The sequence below is a fragment of the Chenopodium album genome, chromosome 5 (genome assembly GCF_948465745.1).
Source record: "Chenopodium album chromosome 5, dcCheAlbu1.1, whole genome shotgun sequence".
Taxonomy (NCBI): Eukaryota; Viridiplantae; Streptophyta; class Magnoliopsida; order Caryophyllales; family Amaranthaceae; genus Chenopodium; species Chenopodium album.
The window spans coordinates 5,852,226-5,869,393 of NC_137838.1; the positions used below are offsets into that span (position 1 = coordinate 5,852,226).

General features: G+C 32.9%; 1 protein-coding gene across 1 annotated transcript; it reads right to left on the reverse strand.

Annotated features, from left to right (window-relative positions):
- Window positions 1–4,745: 4,745 nt before the first annotated feature.
- LOC145631665 (polyadenylate-binding protein-interacting protein 12-like) lies at window positions 4,746–11,194 on the reverse strand. Its single transcript, XM_081683805.1, has 11 exons — window positions 10,943–11,194; window positions 10,200–10,858; window positions 9,996–10,106; window positions 9,719–9,763; window positions 9,556–9,628; window positions 9,347–9,459; window positions 9,131–9,190; window positions 8,976–9,023; window positions 8,824–8,892; window positions 5,316–5,377; window positions 4,746–5,224 (listed from the first exon to the last, which is right to left on the reverse strand). Exons 2-11 carry the CDS (start codon window positions 10,770–10,772, stop codon window positions 5,167–5,169), a joined length of 1,212 nt encoding a protein of 403 aa, XP_081539931.1. The 5' UTR covers window positions 10,773–10,858; window positions 10,943–11,194; the 3' UTR covers window positions 4,746–5,166.
- Window positions 11,195–17,168: the final 5,974 nt, after the last annotated feature.

A 17,168-nucleotide genomic window follows, 5' to 3' on the forward strand; every position in this document is an offset into this window, starting at 1 on the left:
AAGGCAAATATGATGGTTCCAACCACCCTATTGGACTCCCAGAAGGCATTAGGGACCATAATAAATGTTTCGGCAATTTTTATTTTCGAAAAAAAAAAAAAAAAAAAAAAAAAAAAAAAAACCAAAATAGAAGGCTAATATCCACGCTTTTTGAGAAATTTTGGAGGTTTCGGGGCCTGGTGTCAAAAGCCTTTAGATTATAGGGGATATATCTCGGGGTCATATAATGCCGTTTGTAACCAAATATGATCATTATATGTTGTCATAAATGCTTGTGATAGACTTGAGTTAATGAAATCGGCACAAGTTGTAAACCGGTAAATTGGCGGTTTAAAGGCAAATTGGATGTTTCACCAACCCAATTGGAATCCCGGAGGGTATTAGAGACCAAGGTAAAAATTTCGGCAATTTTAGTTTATGGACCAAAAAAAGTAAAAAAAAAATCATAAATCAAAGGCTATATCCACGGTTTTTGAGAAATTTTGGAGGTTTCGAGTCCCGGTATCGAAAAGCCTTGAGATTCTAGGGAATACATCTCAGGGTCATATAATAATGTATTTTGGGACCATATATGATCATTATTTGTTGGCATAAATGTTCGTTGTAGGCTTGAGTTAATGAAATCGATGCAAGTTGTATACTTGTAAATTGGTTGTATAAAGGCAAATTGGATGGTTCCACCCGCCCAATTGGACTCCTGGAGGGTATTAGGGACCATGGTAAACATTTCGACAATTTTTATATCCGGGCGAAAAAAAGTTAAAAAATTCCATGATTGAAGGCCAATATCCACGCTTTTTGAGAAATTTCGAATGTTTCAGGGCCCGGTGTCGAAAAACATTGAGATTTTAAGGGATACATTTTGGGGTCATATAATGCCGCTTGGAACCATATATGATCATTATATGTTGTCATAAATGTTCGTGGTAGGCTTGAGTTAATGAAATCGGTGCAAGTTGTAAACCGGTAAATGATCGTTTAAAGGCAAATGGATGGTTCCACCCAGCCAGTTGGACTCCCGAAGGATATTAGGGACCATGGTAAACATTTTGGCTTATTTACGGGTGAAAAAAAAGTCAAAAAATTCCAAAATTAAAGACTAATATCCATGTTTTTTGAGAAATTTTGGAGGTTTCGGGTAGAGCTGTCAATTCGGGTAAACATGTCCGGTTTGGGTCGTTAATAGTGGGTCGGGTCAATTTGGATTAACTCCATAACCTATGCGGGTCGGTTTTGGGTTGGGTCATGTTTTAGTCGGGTCACGTCGGGTCATATTTCTTATCCGGTTTGGGTCGGGTTACATTCGAGTTGGGTGAACAATAGGTCGGGTTTAATTTGGGTTTTTACGGGTTAAAGATTAGGGTAATTCTCGGGTTCGAGTCAGGTTTGGTTCAAGTCAATAATTTGCAGGTTATAATCAGGTCATTTCATTCTCGGGTTTGCGTCGGGTTCGGTTCAAGTCAATAATTTACAGGTTATAATCAGGTTTGGTCATTTTCAAGTCGGGTCATTCCCGGGTTCAAGTCGAGTTCGGTTCAAGTCAATAATTTACGGGTTATAATAAGGTTGGGTCCTTTTCAAGTCGGGTCATTATCATATTCAAGTCAGATTATGTTCAAGTCAATAATTTGCAGGTTACAATTTGGTCGGGTCATTTCCAACTGAGGTCATATTCGAGTTTAACTAACTTTAAATAGATAATTATCATTTTTATCAAGCTAATTATTTCCTTTATTGTAATATATATCGCAATATACTAGGAAACTATAGTCTATAATTTAGGAAGATAATTATCTCCTTTGACCATACAACAAATATATATTATATTTAACTCTTAAATTTGAGGATGATGAGCCTTTCTTTTGCTGGCCTAGACCGACTGTTGATCTCTCTAGACAAAATGATTTGATTAACAATAATAAGGTGGTCTAAATTGCATTTAAGGTGATTTGAAATCGAGTCAGGAACAATTTAGGTTGAATTTAGGTCGGGTCAATAACAAGTCGTGTTGATTTCGAGTCAGGTTAGTAACAAATCAGGTTGAATTTTTTGGTCGGGTTAGTAATAGGTGTGGTAAAATTCGGGTCGGGTCAATAACAAGTCGGGTTGAATTTAGGTCATATCAATAACAAGTCAGGTTGATTTCGGGTCGGATTTGTAACAGATTGGGTTAAATTCAGGTCGGGTTGAATTCAGGTCAGGTTAGTAACAAGTCGGGTTAAATTCGGGTTTTGACGGGTTAAAACGGGTTTGGGTCAATTTCGGTTCAAGTCGGGTTCGGTTCATGTTAATAATTTACGGGTTACTTTCGGGTTAGCTCATCTTCAGGTCAGTTCATGTTCGGGTCTCACATACTCGGGTCAACTCGGATCTAGGGTTGGTTTCAAGTCGGATCAGGTCAGGTTTGGGTCACTATTTTTTTGGGTTTAGATGGGTCGGTTAATAATCGGGTTTTAGTCGTTATTTCGGGTCGGGTCAACTTTTAACAGCTCTACTTATAAGCATATAGATATCAATGGCCAAAATAGGGAATACATTAGAGATTGTGGAAGTCATATAATTATAGACATAAGAAATTTGCTGGGGATGCAAAAATGAGAAAACTATTTAATTAATAAGTTGTTTATAAAATAGGGATACAACAATACAAGTCATACAACTACTCTCCAACCGTATAAATATGAGAGTTGACAATATTAGTCAACTAGTTTGTGAATAACATAAAATTCTTACTTTAGAAGAAGTATTATACTCCCTAGTGCTTTTTTTTTCCTTTTTTGAAAATATGAATTTGGATTATAATTGTTCCGGGTGTAGCTTTGGAGCCTAGCTGGGTGTCTAGACGTCGGTCGGGATTCACCTGCACAATAACGTGGTTATGCCCTCGGCCCCCTCCGATAGTAAAGTTAGTATGGTATTCAGTGGATAATAATGGATAAGTGATTAATTGTATATGTTTAACCTCCTTTTCGTTGTCTTTGGGTTTCTACTAGATGAAGCCCGTGCGATGCACGGTTTGTTTGATTTTTTTTTTAAATAATGTTTTTTTTTTTTATTTATGAGCCTAAAATTTGTTATATATTTAGATAAAATTCCTAGTATTAAAAGATAATATATAATATTTAATTAATTTAAACTTAAAAATCTCATTCGCCAATTTTGCTTACATGGCATTTAAATTATTTAATTCTAAAATAAATTAATAATCTCTTATTTAATTGGCTACTACTAAGATTTATAATCCTACATGACGTGCTGAGAAAATTAGATCCTACGTGGCTCCCTAAAAACTCGGGAAAAACTCCCCTTTATATATATATATATATATATATATATATATATATATATTAGATTTATAGTTGTTCTATTCTTGATGTTGCAGGTTGAAGCCTGCTGAGCCCTGAGAGATTATCCCTGACTCTGAGATGGGCCTTCTGGGGTCAGTCATGAAGTTAAGCCCCTAGGATTTTCCTTGGCCTTGGACCGGGCTGGCATGAATGTGAACCTCTCAAGTGGTGCTGGGAGCACGGGGCAGCTCAACGGGAGCTACCCTATACAACTAGCCCCTCAAGAGGTGGTTTGAGGGTGTTTGAAACATTCTTCTACCCGGAGGTTAGGAGCATACCGGAGCTATCCCATACAACTAACCCCTCACAAGGTGGTACGAGAAACTTGTGCCAGCTCTTCCAAGTAAATAACTCCTGTCAAGTCACTATTTGACTGGATTTGATGACCGAATTCTTCCTCATACAACTAGCCCCTCCGAGTCTCATATTTGCACTCGGCTGATTTGAGGCTTAGAGAGTTTGCTAGTGATCTTTATCATGCTGAACCATCATGATGAGACTTTGATTACTCCCGCTAAAGTTATTTCAAAGCGACGGGCTGAGGCTGAGCGAGGAGCTTTAATTACTCCCGCTGAAGTTATTTCAAAGTGACGAGCTGAGGCTGAGCGAGGAGCTTTGATTACTCCCGCTGAAGTTATTTTAAAGCGACGAGCTGAGGCTAAGCGAGGACCGAGGGGGGTTTCTTGAAGCCGCCTCCGAGGGCATAACCACCGTCATTGTGCAGGTGAATCCCGACCGACGTCCAGGCCAGACACCCAGCTAGGCTCCGAAGCTACACCCGGAACAATAATCTTAGTCAATTTCGGGTATCAGACATCTAATCCATAATCTACGTAGTAGTCTTGGACTCCAAAAACCTATGTAGTAGTCTTAGACAAAAATTGCAACCAACCCAGTTAAGTAAAAGATTCTCTCTTATAACTGAGCCCAAAACAATGTCCAGCGTTTTTGTTAAGAACATGTCCATAAGCTCAAACAAGTCCACAAAATTTGTGAGAAACAAACTTAGCTAAGCTAAACCATCTTAAAATCCAAACATCAGATCCACATCTAATTTCATAATTTGTGACATCCGATCGATATTAATTTCAGATTGGATATTCGACCTGAAAATTTGATACATGACAGATTGGATTTTCAAATATTCCCCCCCCCCCAACAAAAAAAAAGGCAACACTCCGTATTACTCTATATAGTATTTTGGATATCGAATACTTTATGTGTCATTCCAAAATTTTAAGATATTGGATATTTAAAGATATTTCAAATTTCAGATATCTGAAACCCATTTCGGATTGAATATCCGATCCGTGCTTAACCTATAGACAAGCAGCAGCATATATATGGGCAGTGAATAAAAAATAGTGTGCCCACAAACGTAGACATACTCAGACAACATTCAAAATAAGAAGAGCTGAACAAGTCGGACCATCTTAAAAAACCAAAGAAATGAACCCATAAATTTGTTGTGGGCTTAAGAAAGAAAGTCAGAGAGCATCTGCAAAGATAGTCTTAAGCAGACAAATCTCCAGCATAGTTTTCAGTCATACTGTGCAGTGCAACATAAATTAACTCAGGAAAGAAGAGCCTCGGAACTTGCCTCCAAACTCACTACATGTTCAAATTGAACAAAGCCTTGAAAAGAACATAAAATACCTCCCTATAAGTAAAAGCAGGATACTGGGCCCAAGATACGAAAGGACAAAACTAACGACGCCACGAGTACCTTCATACTATTCTGTGTATCTATATATATTTATGTATATATATGTGGAGATAAAGATGAGCAGTGACTTGTCTTGGAGAAACCAATGACCATTCAGTGCAATGGAGAGCGAGGAGGACGAGGGCGAACAGGAGTCTTTGACGGGCTCACCCTGTATATGTAAAGAGTGTATTGTTATGATTTGCCCCTGAAATAGGATTATTTATAGAGCAAAAGGACATGAGTGCTGCAAGAGTATCAACCTGATAGGCAGTGATCCCAGCACTGCACCACTGCAGTTGAGAGCCGAAATTGCACTTTCAGCCTGTAAGCACCACAGAACCTCAAATAATGACAGACCATATAACAATTTATGACTTTGAAGTAAAAGAAGTGGATAATATCAATTACAAATTCTAGAGTGAGGCAGGGATAGATAATCTAGGGTTCACTTTAATTTGGTACCATAATACTCTCATAAAGAAAAAAAAAAAAAAAAAAAAAAAAAAAAAAAAAAAAACAGAATTTTGCATGCATATGTCTCAAAGCACAAAAAATGTAGCCCGCTAACATTCATCTACCAACTGCCATCAACTAAATGGAATTTCCAATAACCAGCAAGCATAATATAAAATAAAATAAAAAAATAAAATAAAATAAAAAAAGCACCCAGCCTACTTAAGGCAAAACATATGACAGTTGAATATCAAGCTTCAGCTACTATGGAAACAACCCCCTTCCCCCCTTTGACAGCCTGATAACATATGCCCATTCAAAGAACAGTCGCACAAACTTCAAAACAAACTGCAGATTGATAGACATAAAACTTTCAAAAGTGCAAAAGGTCAACTAAAATGTTGCAGTAAGGTTTGTAACTCTATCAAACTATATGCAAAAAAATAGTAGTGACTAAATATGAGTTTTCATGACACGAATTAAATAAAATGCCTGCGCCCTGCAGCTTTGTAACCAAGGACTTGGACATTACTTATGTCTTCATCAATTCCATGTTTAACTAATACCCTCCATTCTCACCCATTAGCCACTGGATCCTAGATTCCACCAAGGCATCATGATTCTGCAGCCAAAGCCCTAGCAAATGAAGAGACTACAACACAAGCAGAACAGCTATCTAGCAGAAAAAAATTTGTCATAGGCTTAGATTAATGATTTATAAATAATTTAACCCTTTCAATCACAATACCACAAGAAAATTAAAAGCAATAAAAACAGCGCAAGGCAACAAGGCAAACTCAAGGAGTCAAGGCCAAGGCAAGGCATTCTAAGACATGATAACAACGGTTAGGCCAAGACATGAATGAGATGGTTATGGGCACCAAGTAAGCCTCCCAGGGTCCTCAGAAGAAGCACCTTGTTGCATAATCTTGCGTCTTGCCCGGTAAAATAATGTTTCCAAAGAATACACAAAATCGGAGCATTTTTAGGAGATTTTGAGATCCGGTGTTGAATTCTTAAGGGATGGTAGGAGACGTATCCCAGGGTCATACAATGTTCTTTGGAACCATATATGGCCCTAAGTTAGTCACATAACCTCTTGTGGTAGCCAAAGAGGTGTAAGGGGCTAGATTGCCTATTTAAAGGAAAAATGATCGGTTCCAGCCACCCAAATGGCCTCTCAGGATGTCGTGGGATCCATAGAAAGTACCCAAACCTCTCTTTTTTTCAGGCCCAAAAAAGTCTAATATTATCAAAACTGAAGGCCATAATTCACACTTTTGGACCAATTTCAAAAAAATTACCCAAAGCCATTTCCAGATTCATGAAACCTAAGAAACATAATTGGCAAATATGACCACAATCCCAAAGCAAAGTAACTCTCTTTTTATATGACTCCTCACTCTTTCTGCTAGTCCTAATTTGACTATTAGAATATATCTAGCAACATAAATTTGTTCCTGACTCACTCGAATTCCAGTTGTAAAATTTAACATCAATTCAATGAAATGGTGACCCTAGATTTGCAGTTTAAAAATTCAAAAGGAAATGTAAAAATAAAGTCACTATGGTTTATGGGAGAGAAGTTCATTAATATATCAAAAACTGAACATCTCACACAGCAAGCAAGATGGAAGACAAAAGCTAGCACTTTCATGGTCTTCTAGAACATCATTCTATATATTTTGAATATTTTACATGCGTTCTACAGTCATGAATCAGAGTATATTCCACAAAATAGGCAATAAAACTTTCATGGTACCAAACGTCCAAACCTCTACGTTTACTTATGTAAAAATAATATTATTTCAAACTACTTATAAACCATACTGATAACATCTAATGAACATAAGAGATAGAGGTGTACAGAACTACAGCCCCTCCATAGATGACAAGATCCCATAGTTATTTCAGTCTATATGCAACAGGTTCTCAAAACATAATTGATTTGTCATGCCTACAAAATTCTCTAACCCCTAAAACAAGTTGATGTGTGTTTCTATAGCATGTAATTTCCCGTGACAAGCAGAATACAAAAATAAATCTAACCCACCTATTTATTTAATCTTTCATGATCCTAGGAAAGAATACTGGCTGAAATAGACTCTAAAAATGAATATGCCAATATAGGAACTTCATAATAAGATTTAGGACTTTTTTGTCAAAAACTACCTAATAAAACACATTTAATTAAGAAACTACCTAATAAAAGGTAAAATACTACCTTTGACCGGATTTTCAAGACATAATTTTGTGGCGTTGACCACCTCAAAACATCCTTAAAACCACCACGAGTGTTGGTTTTCAAGGTGGTAAGGCGGTAAGGCTATTTTGGGGTGGTTGGGGAATTTTCCGAGTTGTTGGGGGTAGGTTTGGGCTACGAGATTGTGGTTTTAGGGGTGTTTTGAGGTGGGTCAACGTGAGAAAAAATAGGTTAACGATAGAAATCCGACAAGAGGTAGTAATTTACAATATTTTATCCTTTTATTAGGCAGTTTTTCACATCATTTTTTTTTTACTACGTAGTTGCTCACAAAATCTAGGATTTATTAGGTAGTTTCTTACAAAAAATCCTAAAATTGAAGTATACGAATAACGGATTGTGCTTCTATCCTAGTCACTCCCAATAATAAATATTCAGCGCAACTTATATAAAAAAAAACCTTCATGGGCTGATGATTGTGTTCCACTAAGCCAATCCCCAAAGTCCCAAACTCCATATCCTTTAAGTGCTCTACAAGACTAAAGAAGTAAGGAAGGAGATCCCCAAGATGGTAGAATAGTTAACATTATGCCTAGCAATAAGATTAATTTTATAATAAAAATATTGTTTCTGTACCATACGACAGCAAGGGTGAATGCCATATCTCAAAATCCAAAGATAAAATAAGCACTCAATTTTAGAGTATTATAAAAGTATAATGCTTGTTTAAAAAAAACAGTCAATACCACACGAGAACCAAATATATATACCCTAGTATTAAATACAGTATTATAAATAAAAACAGTCGGAGAGTAACAGTTAATGCATATCCAAAGAAGGCACCGGAATGACTAAAACATTAGAACACGTGCAAGGTAAGGGAAAAGGGCAAAAAGCGCCAAATTTGAACTACACACGGTATAGGAGCCTAGCAAGTCTCCAATCCACTGTTTTTGATTCAAAGAGTTGACTAGACTACAACATTCAAGTCAAAAGAATATGTTGAAAACCCAAAGAAAGAAATATAGTTTCCAATTTGACATCAAGAGCATGAGAACTTCAACCATAAAACAGTAGAAAGAAAAGGGCAACAAGAGAGGTTCAGAAATTACCATAGCAAACTCCACAAAAGCAATGCGAGTTGAGTGATGATAGTCTCCAAGCAGCCTCAGGCGTTGTACCTAGAAAGTAAGAATCTTTACACATAAATTTTAAAATTGACAGGGCCCAATTAGTCAATGTTGAGATATGGTGAGCTACAAACCTCTCCACAAAATGATTCAAAGAACAGTTTGACTTCAGATTGTGTAACCTGCAATGAATATCAAAAAGCACATGAACTTAGCAATGAGAACTAGAGGCCAATCAAATGACAGGATGAACATACACACAAGTGATGGATGGTTGACTAAATAATACCTTCTTATCAATGTTGGTACAATAAACAGTTCGTGCACACATTTCTCTCTCACCTTCAGACTGCAGACGGAAGCCATTAATTACCTCACTGACATTAATAGTGTTTAAACATAAAGTCCATAATGATCATTATGTTGAAGCTTGTTTCGAGCAGTAAAATTTACTTGCTTGCAAGGGATAGATTACAGATTGCAGTAAGTGCAGTGCAGAACCAACCTTGGGCAAGAAAGTAGGATTAACAGGAGCAATGGCAGTCTTAGAAGGCAGCACCCTGACAGGATAGAACCCAAGCACTGTACCCGACAAGCTTAAAGCAGCATTAGCACCCTCTGCCAAAATAGCAAAGCCAAAACAAATCGCAACATGACAAACATAACCAAGCATGATCCCCAACTTATCAGCAAAAATAATGTTAAAGCCGTTACCTTCATCCATAAATTCCACGAAAGCAAAGCGAAGTACAGAATTCGGATCACCACAAATACGACAATCAACAACCTAAACCACCCCAACAAAAGAAAGCAATTCAATGTTTACACTTAAATACATCCAACCAAAACAACATACAGCTAAAAACAGCCCAATTACCGGTCCACAATTGATAAAAAGCGCTGCAAGTTGCTCTTCAGTGACCTGATACCCACCATTACACAAATGTCACAACACACAAACTCATACCCAAAACAAGAAATTTCACAAGCAATTCACCCCAAATCTTACCAAGATAAAATTCTGATAGCTTTGTTCGATAATTCAATAGATAAATAACAAAAGACACAAACTTCATCAAAATATAACACACAAAACAAACCTAAATCAACAACAAACTTCAATAATCTTAACAATAATTGCAAAAATCCTGTACCTGCTGATCAATGTCCGAAACATACACGGTTCGCCGGATTACATCTTCCCTTTGAGCCATACTAGTACGAGTATTCATCCTCCTTTTCCCTTGACCATACCCATTTCTCCTCTGTTCATCCACAAAAACACACACAAACAAAAATCAATAATCCTTACCAAATAAATACACAAAAATGGCAATCAATCAGATAAATAAAATTACCCTTCTACCAGAGAATCCATTGACATTGCCGGCAACCGGACTCGGCGGCGCAATTAGAAAATTATTAACATAACCAAAATTGCCATTGTTATTACTAAACATATTATTATTATTATTATTATTCACATAATTTACAGGCACAAATTCCTTAGCCATAGGGTTTAGCTTCGATAACATCTCCTGTAAATCCCTAATTTCCTTCTTAAACCCTTCTTCATTTTTCGCATCAAAATTCTTTCCATTTTCATTTTTATTATTATTATCATCAAATTTGATGTTGTTTTGATGATCATCATCAAAATCATCATCATCAGTAACACCGCTATTCTCGCTACTTCCAGAATTTGTCAAGCCAGAATGATTATTTTCCAGATTATTATTATTGTTACTGTTATAATCATCCTCTTTCGCTTCACCAACAACAACGACGTCGTTTTTGGGCAAAGACTGCGACTTCAAACTGCATTTCTCACTCTTCTCGTTGCTGTTGATGTGATTGCCGTTTGATCGGTCGAGATCAGTCGTTTCGCAATGGTTTCCACCCGATGCGACACTGTTTTCCGCCACCGCCATGATCGCAACAACAAAATTTCACACTTTCTCGATACTACAAAATTTGATTTCCAGTAAAGATGAACAGCAACAACTCCTTCAATTTTCTGGACAATCGCCGATCAAAAAACAAATTAATAATCAAAACCAAAATTACATGAAAAAAAAAATAGAGTGTAAGGCAAAATTACCTATGAAAATTAAAGAGAGGTGACGTCCATTGATTTGATTTGATCGATGAACAGAGAAAGGTCTTCTTATTAAGCTCTTCTTTAATGGCGGAGGAAATTACTGAAAATTATTTATAAAATAAAAGAAAAAAAAAAGGTGTTACAGAAGAACAAAACACGACTTTTATTTTAATTTTTTTTTTAAAGAGTGGCTTTTTAATGATGCAGTGATTCTTTTGTCTGCAAGAGTTTAAAGGGTGAGAGAGAAAATAAAATAAAGCAGTGTGCGTGTAGCTTCTTTGAAGAATCTATTTTTTATTTTTGCTTTTGTATTTAACTTATTATTAATTGAGTTGAAATTGTAATGGTTAGGTTAATTATTTTTGTTAAAACTTAAAAAAAAAAACTTTTTTTTTTTAATTTCCTAATTAGTCAAGTTTTATACTAATTTCAGTATGTATGATGAAAGTTACTCTGTATACATGTTGGTTTGATTATGGAGTCGTAATATGGACTAAATTTAGAATCTAAATTTTATAAGACCTATTTCTTATGTTATTTCATTCGTTTTTTAAATATTGCAATTTTTGGACTTTTGACCATACAGATAAAAATATTATAATTAAAAATATATTTATTCATAAAAAATTATGTTAACTAATACTTTTATCAATATTACATAATATCTTTTTATTAGTATATTAAAATTATTAGTATTATCTCTTTAAAAAAAATTATTACTCAAATTATTAGTATTATCTTAGACCGGATCATATTGTGGTTGATAAATTAAATATTTGAGGAGATGTATCTTTTAATTTGACTTTTTGGGAGGGATTAGCTGACAATATTGGTTGAGCATTTATAATTTTAATAATTAGTGAGACTTTGGTGTTGTAAGGCTCAAAGATTAAGCTTTTAATTTCGTGAGACTTTATTTCAGGCATTGGTTTGGCAATATCACATGATGCTTCTTAGGTTTGACTTTACCAATAGTAATTAATATATTTTAATTTTTAAAATATAATTTAATCACATAATTTAATTAAACCATTTTTCTTATTGATCATAATTTTTTAGATACATTAAAAAGGATAAACTTTATAGAATAGAATAGTACAATCCATTAAAATTAACCTATCCTTTGTGATATTTGGATAAAGGATAAGATATCTATCTCAATAATTACTATACAAATATATTAACAATATCAAGCGAGATACGAATCTAATTTATTTATTGCATTAAATAATGAACAATTTTTGGATGCGTATCTTATATGATCATGTATTTAAAGTCAAATTTTCCACAAATAGGGTAATAATTTGCTTTCTCATTCTAAGCATTTAAGATAAGGATTTGTTGAATGTGTTTTGAGTATCATCATCCAAATTTTTTTATGTAATTAATATTTAGATGTGAAATCCATATTTAATTTATTTCATTATGAAAATTAATAAATGGTGAAATTGTGACCTAGTGAAAATTTGAACAATACTTTACCTAAGACCAATGTAATAGGCACATAATTCGAAAAAGTGTATAAAATTTTTAGATATATATAAAGGCTTGGTAAGAACAATATTTGGTTTCAGGTGTTGCCACTTAGAGCAAATCATATATACGGGCCTGTTCTTTGTCTACCTTATTTGAACTTATTTCGAGTTCAATAAATTCAAATAATTTCGTATAAGTTCTAACAAAAGGTTACCAAAACTTCAAATTACAACTAAAATAAGCTTTAATAAAGCATACGTTCAAATATATTCTAATAAGTTAATATAAGTAATAAGTGTAATCAGGTGAATAGAATACACAATTTTTTTACACAAATTTAAATAATTACTGCACAAAGGTACTCGTAGATGTTTAAACTATTTTAAACATTTTTATTCTTATTAAGGACTCATTAAGGTCTTTTTTCGTTCACCTAGCTAGTTCAGATTAGATAATTTCAAATTGACAAAATTAACAATAAAAGTTCATATAAGTTCTTATCCAATTTAAATTTCAATTAAAATAATAAGCTCTTACAAATTATACAAGTATTAAATTTCTGAATAAAGTAAAAATAGGTTTAGATAGATTAATTCAAATAAATAAAATTAAAAAAATAAATAATAAAAAAAACCCAAGTAAATTGAACACAATGTGTAAGAAAATGATTGGTCTTTGTAGCTAAGTCATAGGGTCGGGCTTCTACCAACCCATGTATGGATCTTTGAATTCACAAATTATACACTTTGATTACTAAAACAACAATCATATTCTATAGGTATTTGTTAGTTTCTTTTTCATATGAATGACTAAGAGTCAGTAAAAAAATAGATTAAATCCTTAAAATCTAATACGGATTACTTGTAATTTAAATATAGGACCATGGCCAAAATCAACTAGGTCAAATCAGCCAAAATCAACTAGGTCAAATCTCCACATACAAGTATTAATTACATAGCACGTTAACTAATTAATTAATCCAATAAGAAAAGTGACATATATACACAAATTATAAAGAGCATGATGTTAATGACAATCCATAAAATCCAATATAGTTGCATGAGGGAAATTATATTGCATGCGTGGCAAGTGAAGATTGGACAATGACGGATGATAAAGTAGCATTGCTTGACACTAAACATATTTCATGCCACATGTTAATGGAGGTCCCAAATTCCCCTGCTTTTTATTTTATTATGGGGTTAAATATAAAAAAAATAAAATTATACAATCATAAGAGTATAAAATTAAAGTGGGTTCTTTATCATTTTATTATTTTCTGGTATTCATCATTATTTTTATTTTAAACTGATTTTCATATATTAAATTTAAGGTAAGTTGGTAAGAGTTGTCGTTTTCGACTGCAAAATTAATATTTCTTGAGAAGGGCATCAAATGCTAGAATAATTCAGTCATTTAACTTTTGTTTGTAACGTTGCGTTTGTGCAAACAAATTAAAAGGAGTTACGTTGTCAAGAGTTTCTCTTCTTCGAGCTTATCTTGTCCTTGTACGACGAATTTTGTGTGCGTTTGCGTAGGGTTTCTATTGTCGGATTCTATTCTATCATTTAATTTTAAGCCCATCCTAGTTAGTTAAAATTTTGGATAGTATCAACTCCCGAGATTAAATTATGTTTACGACATTTACTTTTGATTTTTACTAACGTATTGGACTAATTGATTATATTTATTAAATGTATTTTCTGCTAGGAGATATAAAACGGATAGATATGGACCTTAATGATTGTATATTTGTATCTTATTGCATAATTTTGAAGTGTTTAAAAGTTATTAGGCAAATAAAAGGCAATGTATTATTTTCTACCATTATATAATTTACTTGTTCAATAGTACGTCCATCATCTCACCCATTTGGGAATAAGCAAACATAATACTCATATAGAATATAGATCATCAATTTAAGTATTATGTTCGTGATTCGCATTAATCACATAAATATGTAAAGCATGATATAATTTTGCGTAAGCTAAACATAGAGTATTTTTGTGATATACTATGTATTAATTAATTAATACAATAAAAAGTAATTTCATAAGCAAGAAGTAGGAACAATGTATATCTTTCCAATAGGTACGAGCTACGTATATATGAAAATGATGTAGCGACATGTCACCATCAAATGAATAATGATTAATGACTTCTGACAAAGTGTATAATCTATATATTACTCCGTATTACTACACTACAATTATGTCATCGAAGAAAATACACACACTTGCATAATCTAAGCCAACACACAAAAATAATCTATTAGCAAGACTACAGCTCGTATTTCGCACGAGCTTATAAATTAGTTTGATTTCCAATCTCTATTATTCTTTCGTAGTCTTACATTCATTCTCATCACCCAAAAAAGAAAAATGAAGTCTCATGTTGGAACGAAAGAAGTTGGTTAGTCCAACATAACAAAAGCCGTCAACGTCTAGAATTTAATGGGTTACGCAGTCATGAATCATAATGCATGAAGAAAGATATATGAAGCCAATTGACAAAGTGGAGTGCATTAGATGCGATGCTCTTCACTTCTCAGACTAAATCTAAGGCTCTAATTAAGCTGCCATTTTATGTTATGTCAGGGAAAAATATGCTATATTGTTACACAAATAATGCTAAAAAGATTAAATTTTTATTTTATGGACAACAGCGTTTTTTTTTTCCTTCCTTAGTTTTCGATGTGACCGATAGTTTAATTGAATTGGAAAAATTTAGATTATGAGAAATACTTTGATAAGATTACATTACTTTATTGTAAGTTAACTCTATAAAAATCATACCTGTAATCATCATACTAATTTTCGTATACATTATTATACTAATTTTCATTATATATATTATTATACTAATTTTATTTTAACTTTATCATACTAATTTTCATAGTGGTTAAGCTTTGTATTGATGTGATTTAGGTTAGATTAAATAATTTGAATCGCATAATGGAGTAATAATTTTTAAGGTCGTAATTTTAAATTACTAAGAAAAAAAAAACAATAAATAAGTATCATTTGGGTTTATTTAATTTTATACTTTTACCAATTCCTCTTGTGAAGTCAAATACTATGTACTAATTTAATTTCATGCGTTAACTGAATTTTGGTTTGTTGAGACACATACGCCATATTTGACAAAGATTGAGGTGGCTAGTTTCATGCTCTCCACAATTGTATTATTATATTCCTACTTATTTATTCGGTACATTGATTTTGAATAACGATTTGATGGAAATTACGTACTCCGTATTACATTTACATCATTTTTTTTTTGAAAGAACATTTACATCATATAGTACGGGGTATTAATTTATGAGAATTATAACATTGCATTTTATTAATTTAGGTATTGGCTGATAATTAGATTAGACTTCTTCATCTTTATTTGATTTTGTATACGAAATAAATACGTATTTTGCATAAATGTAGTGTGTATCGGGTGGGCAATTATTCTACTATACACTATGTAGCTTTATGATAACATAATAGTAGATGAAGCCCGTGCAATGCACGGTCTGTTTGAATTAATGTGCTAAAATTGGTTATATATTTAGTTTAAATTCCTAATATCAAAAGATAATATTTTATATTTAATTAATTTAAATTTTAAAATGACATTTGCCAATTTTGCTTACTGGCATTTGAATAATACAATTATAATTTAAATTTTAAAATCTCATTCGCCAATTTTGCTTACGTGAAATTTGAATTATTTAAATATAAAATATTTTAATAATTTCTTATTTAATTAGCTACTACTTAAATTTATAATCCTACATGGCACAATAAGAAAATTAGATCTTATGTGGCTTTCTAAAACTCGAGAAAAAACTCCCTTTTATATATATACAAGTTTTGTGCCCCGTGCGATGCCGGGTTGTTTATTAAATTTTGAGATAAATTTTTAATCTATAAGTCAAATTTCAAAATATATCTATAATACAAAATTAGTTAGAAATTGATGTGCTTTTGTAACGATTTAAACTATGTAGTAGACATATAAATGATTAATAATAATATTGGTATTTTTTTTAGAGTTATAATCTAATTTTTTTCGAATAAAATTATAATTCAATTTATACATATGAAATATTTTAGAGTTATAATCTAATATTTTTTTTTTTGAATAAAATTATAGTTTAATTTATACCTATGAGATATTGGTATTTTATCGAAAATAAAACTCTCAACTGTACTAACCATTTTATTCCAAAATTCTATCCAAATTTGAAAGAGAATAAAAATCTAAACTAATTAATCTTATGAAGTCTATCTAAGTATATCCAACGTGACACGACACTTGACAAAAAGTTGGAATGCCAAGTGCCGTTGTCTCGTAACCTCCCTAAAAGTTTAGCTTTATAATTAGGGTAATGTTATATGCACAATGCACCCCTAAATATTTAATATACTTCCTATTTTAACATTAAGTTGGAAATATATCGATAATTTACGAGTAATCAGTGTAATAAATGTTTATTTATCGTCAATTCTTTTTAATTTTAGCATCTTATATGTAGTCCTTAGATTATACCATTGGTTGCACTTTTATAGAGTGCAGGAGGAGAGAGAAGATAAAATAATTTTTTTTTTTTTGAGAGAAAGATAAAATAATATTAAAAATAAAATTGCATCAATTTTGGAGAGAGAAATACCATAACCTTTGGTAAAAGGTGAGCAAAGAATTAGAGTCTGTTCTCTTATGTTGAAATTCAGTTCAGTTCAGCTCCTAATTCCCTTCT

What these genes read in the sequence shown, in the direction of transcription:
- LOC145631665 (XM_081683805.1), bottom strand. Translation starts at nt 10,772, where the DNA reads ATGGCGGTGGCGGAAAACAGTGTCGCATCGGGTGGAAACCATTGCGAA. An exon ending in TTTTTATCAATTGTGGACCG is followed by an intron (nt 9,629 to 9,718) that starts GTAATTGGGCTG and finishes GGGGTGGTTTAG; the next exon opens with GTTGTTGATTGTCGTATTTG. An exon ending in CTTTTGTGGAGTTTGCTATG is followed by an intron (nt 5,378 to 8,823) that starts GTAATTTCTGAA and finishes TGGTGCTTACAG; the next exon opens with GCTGAAAGTGCAATTTCGGC.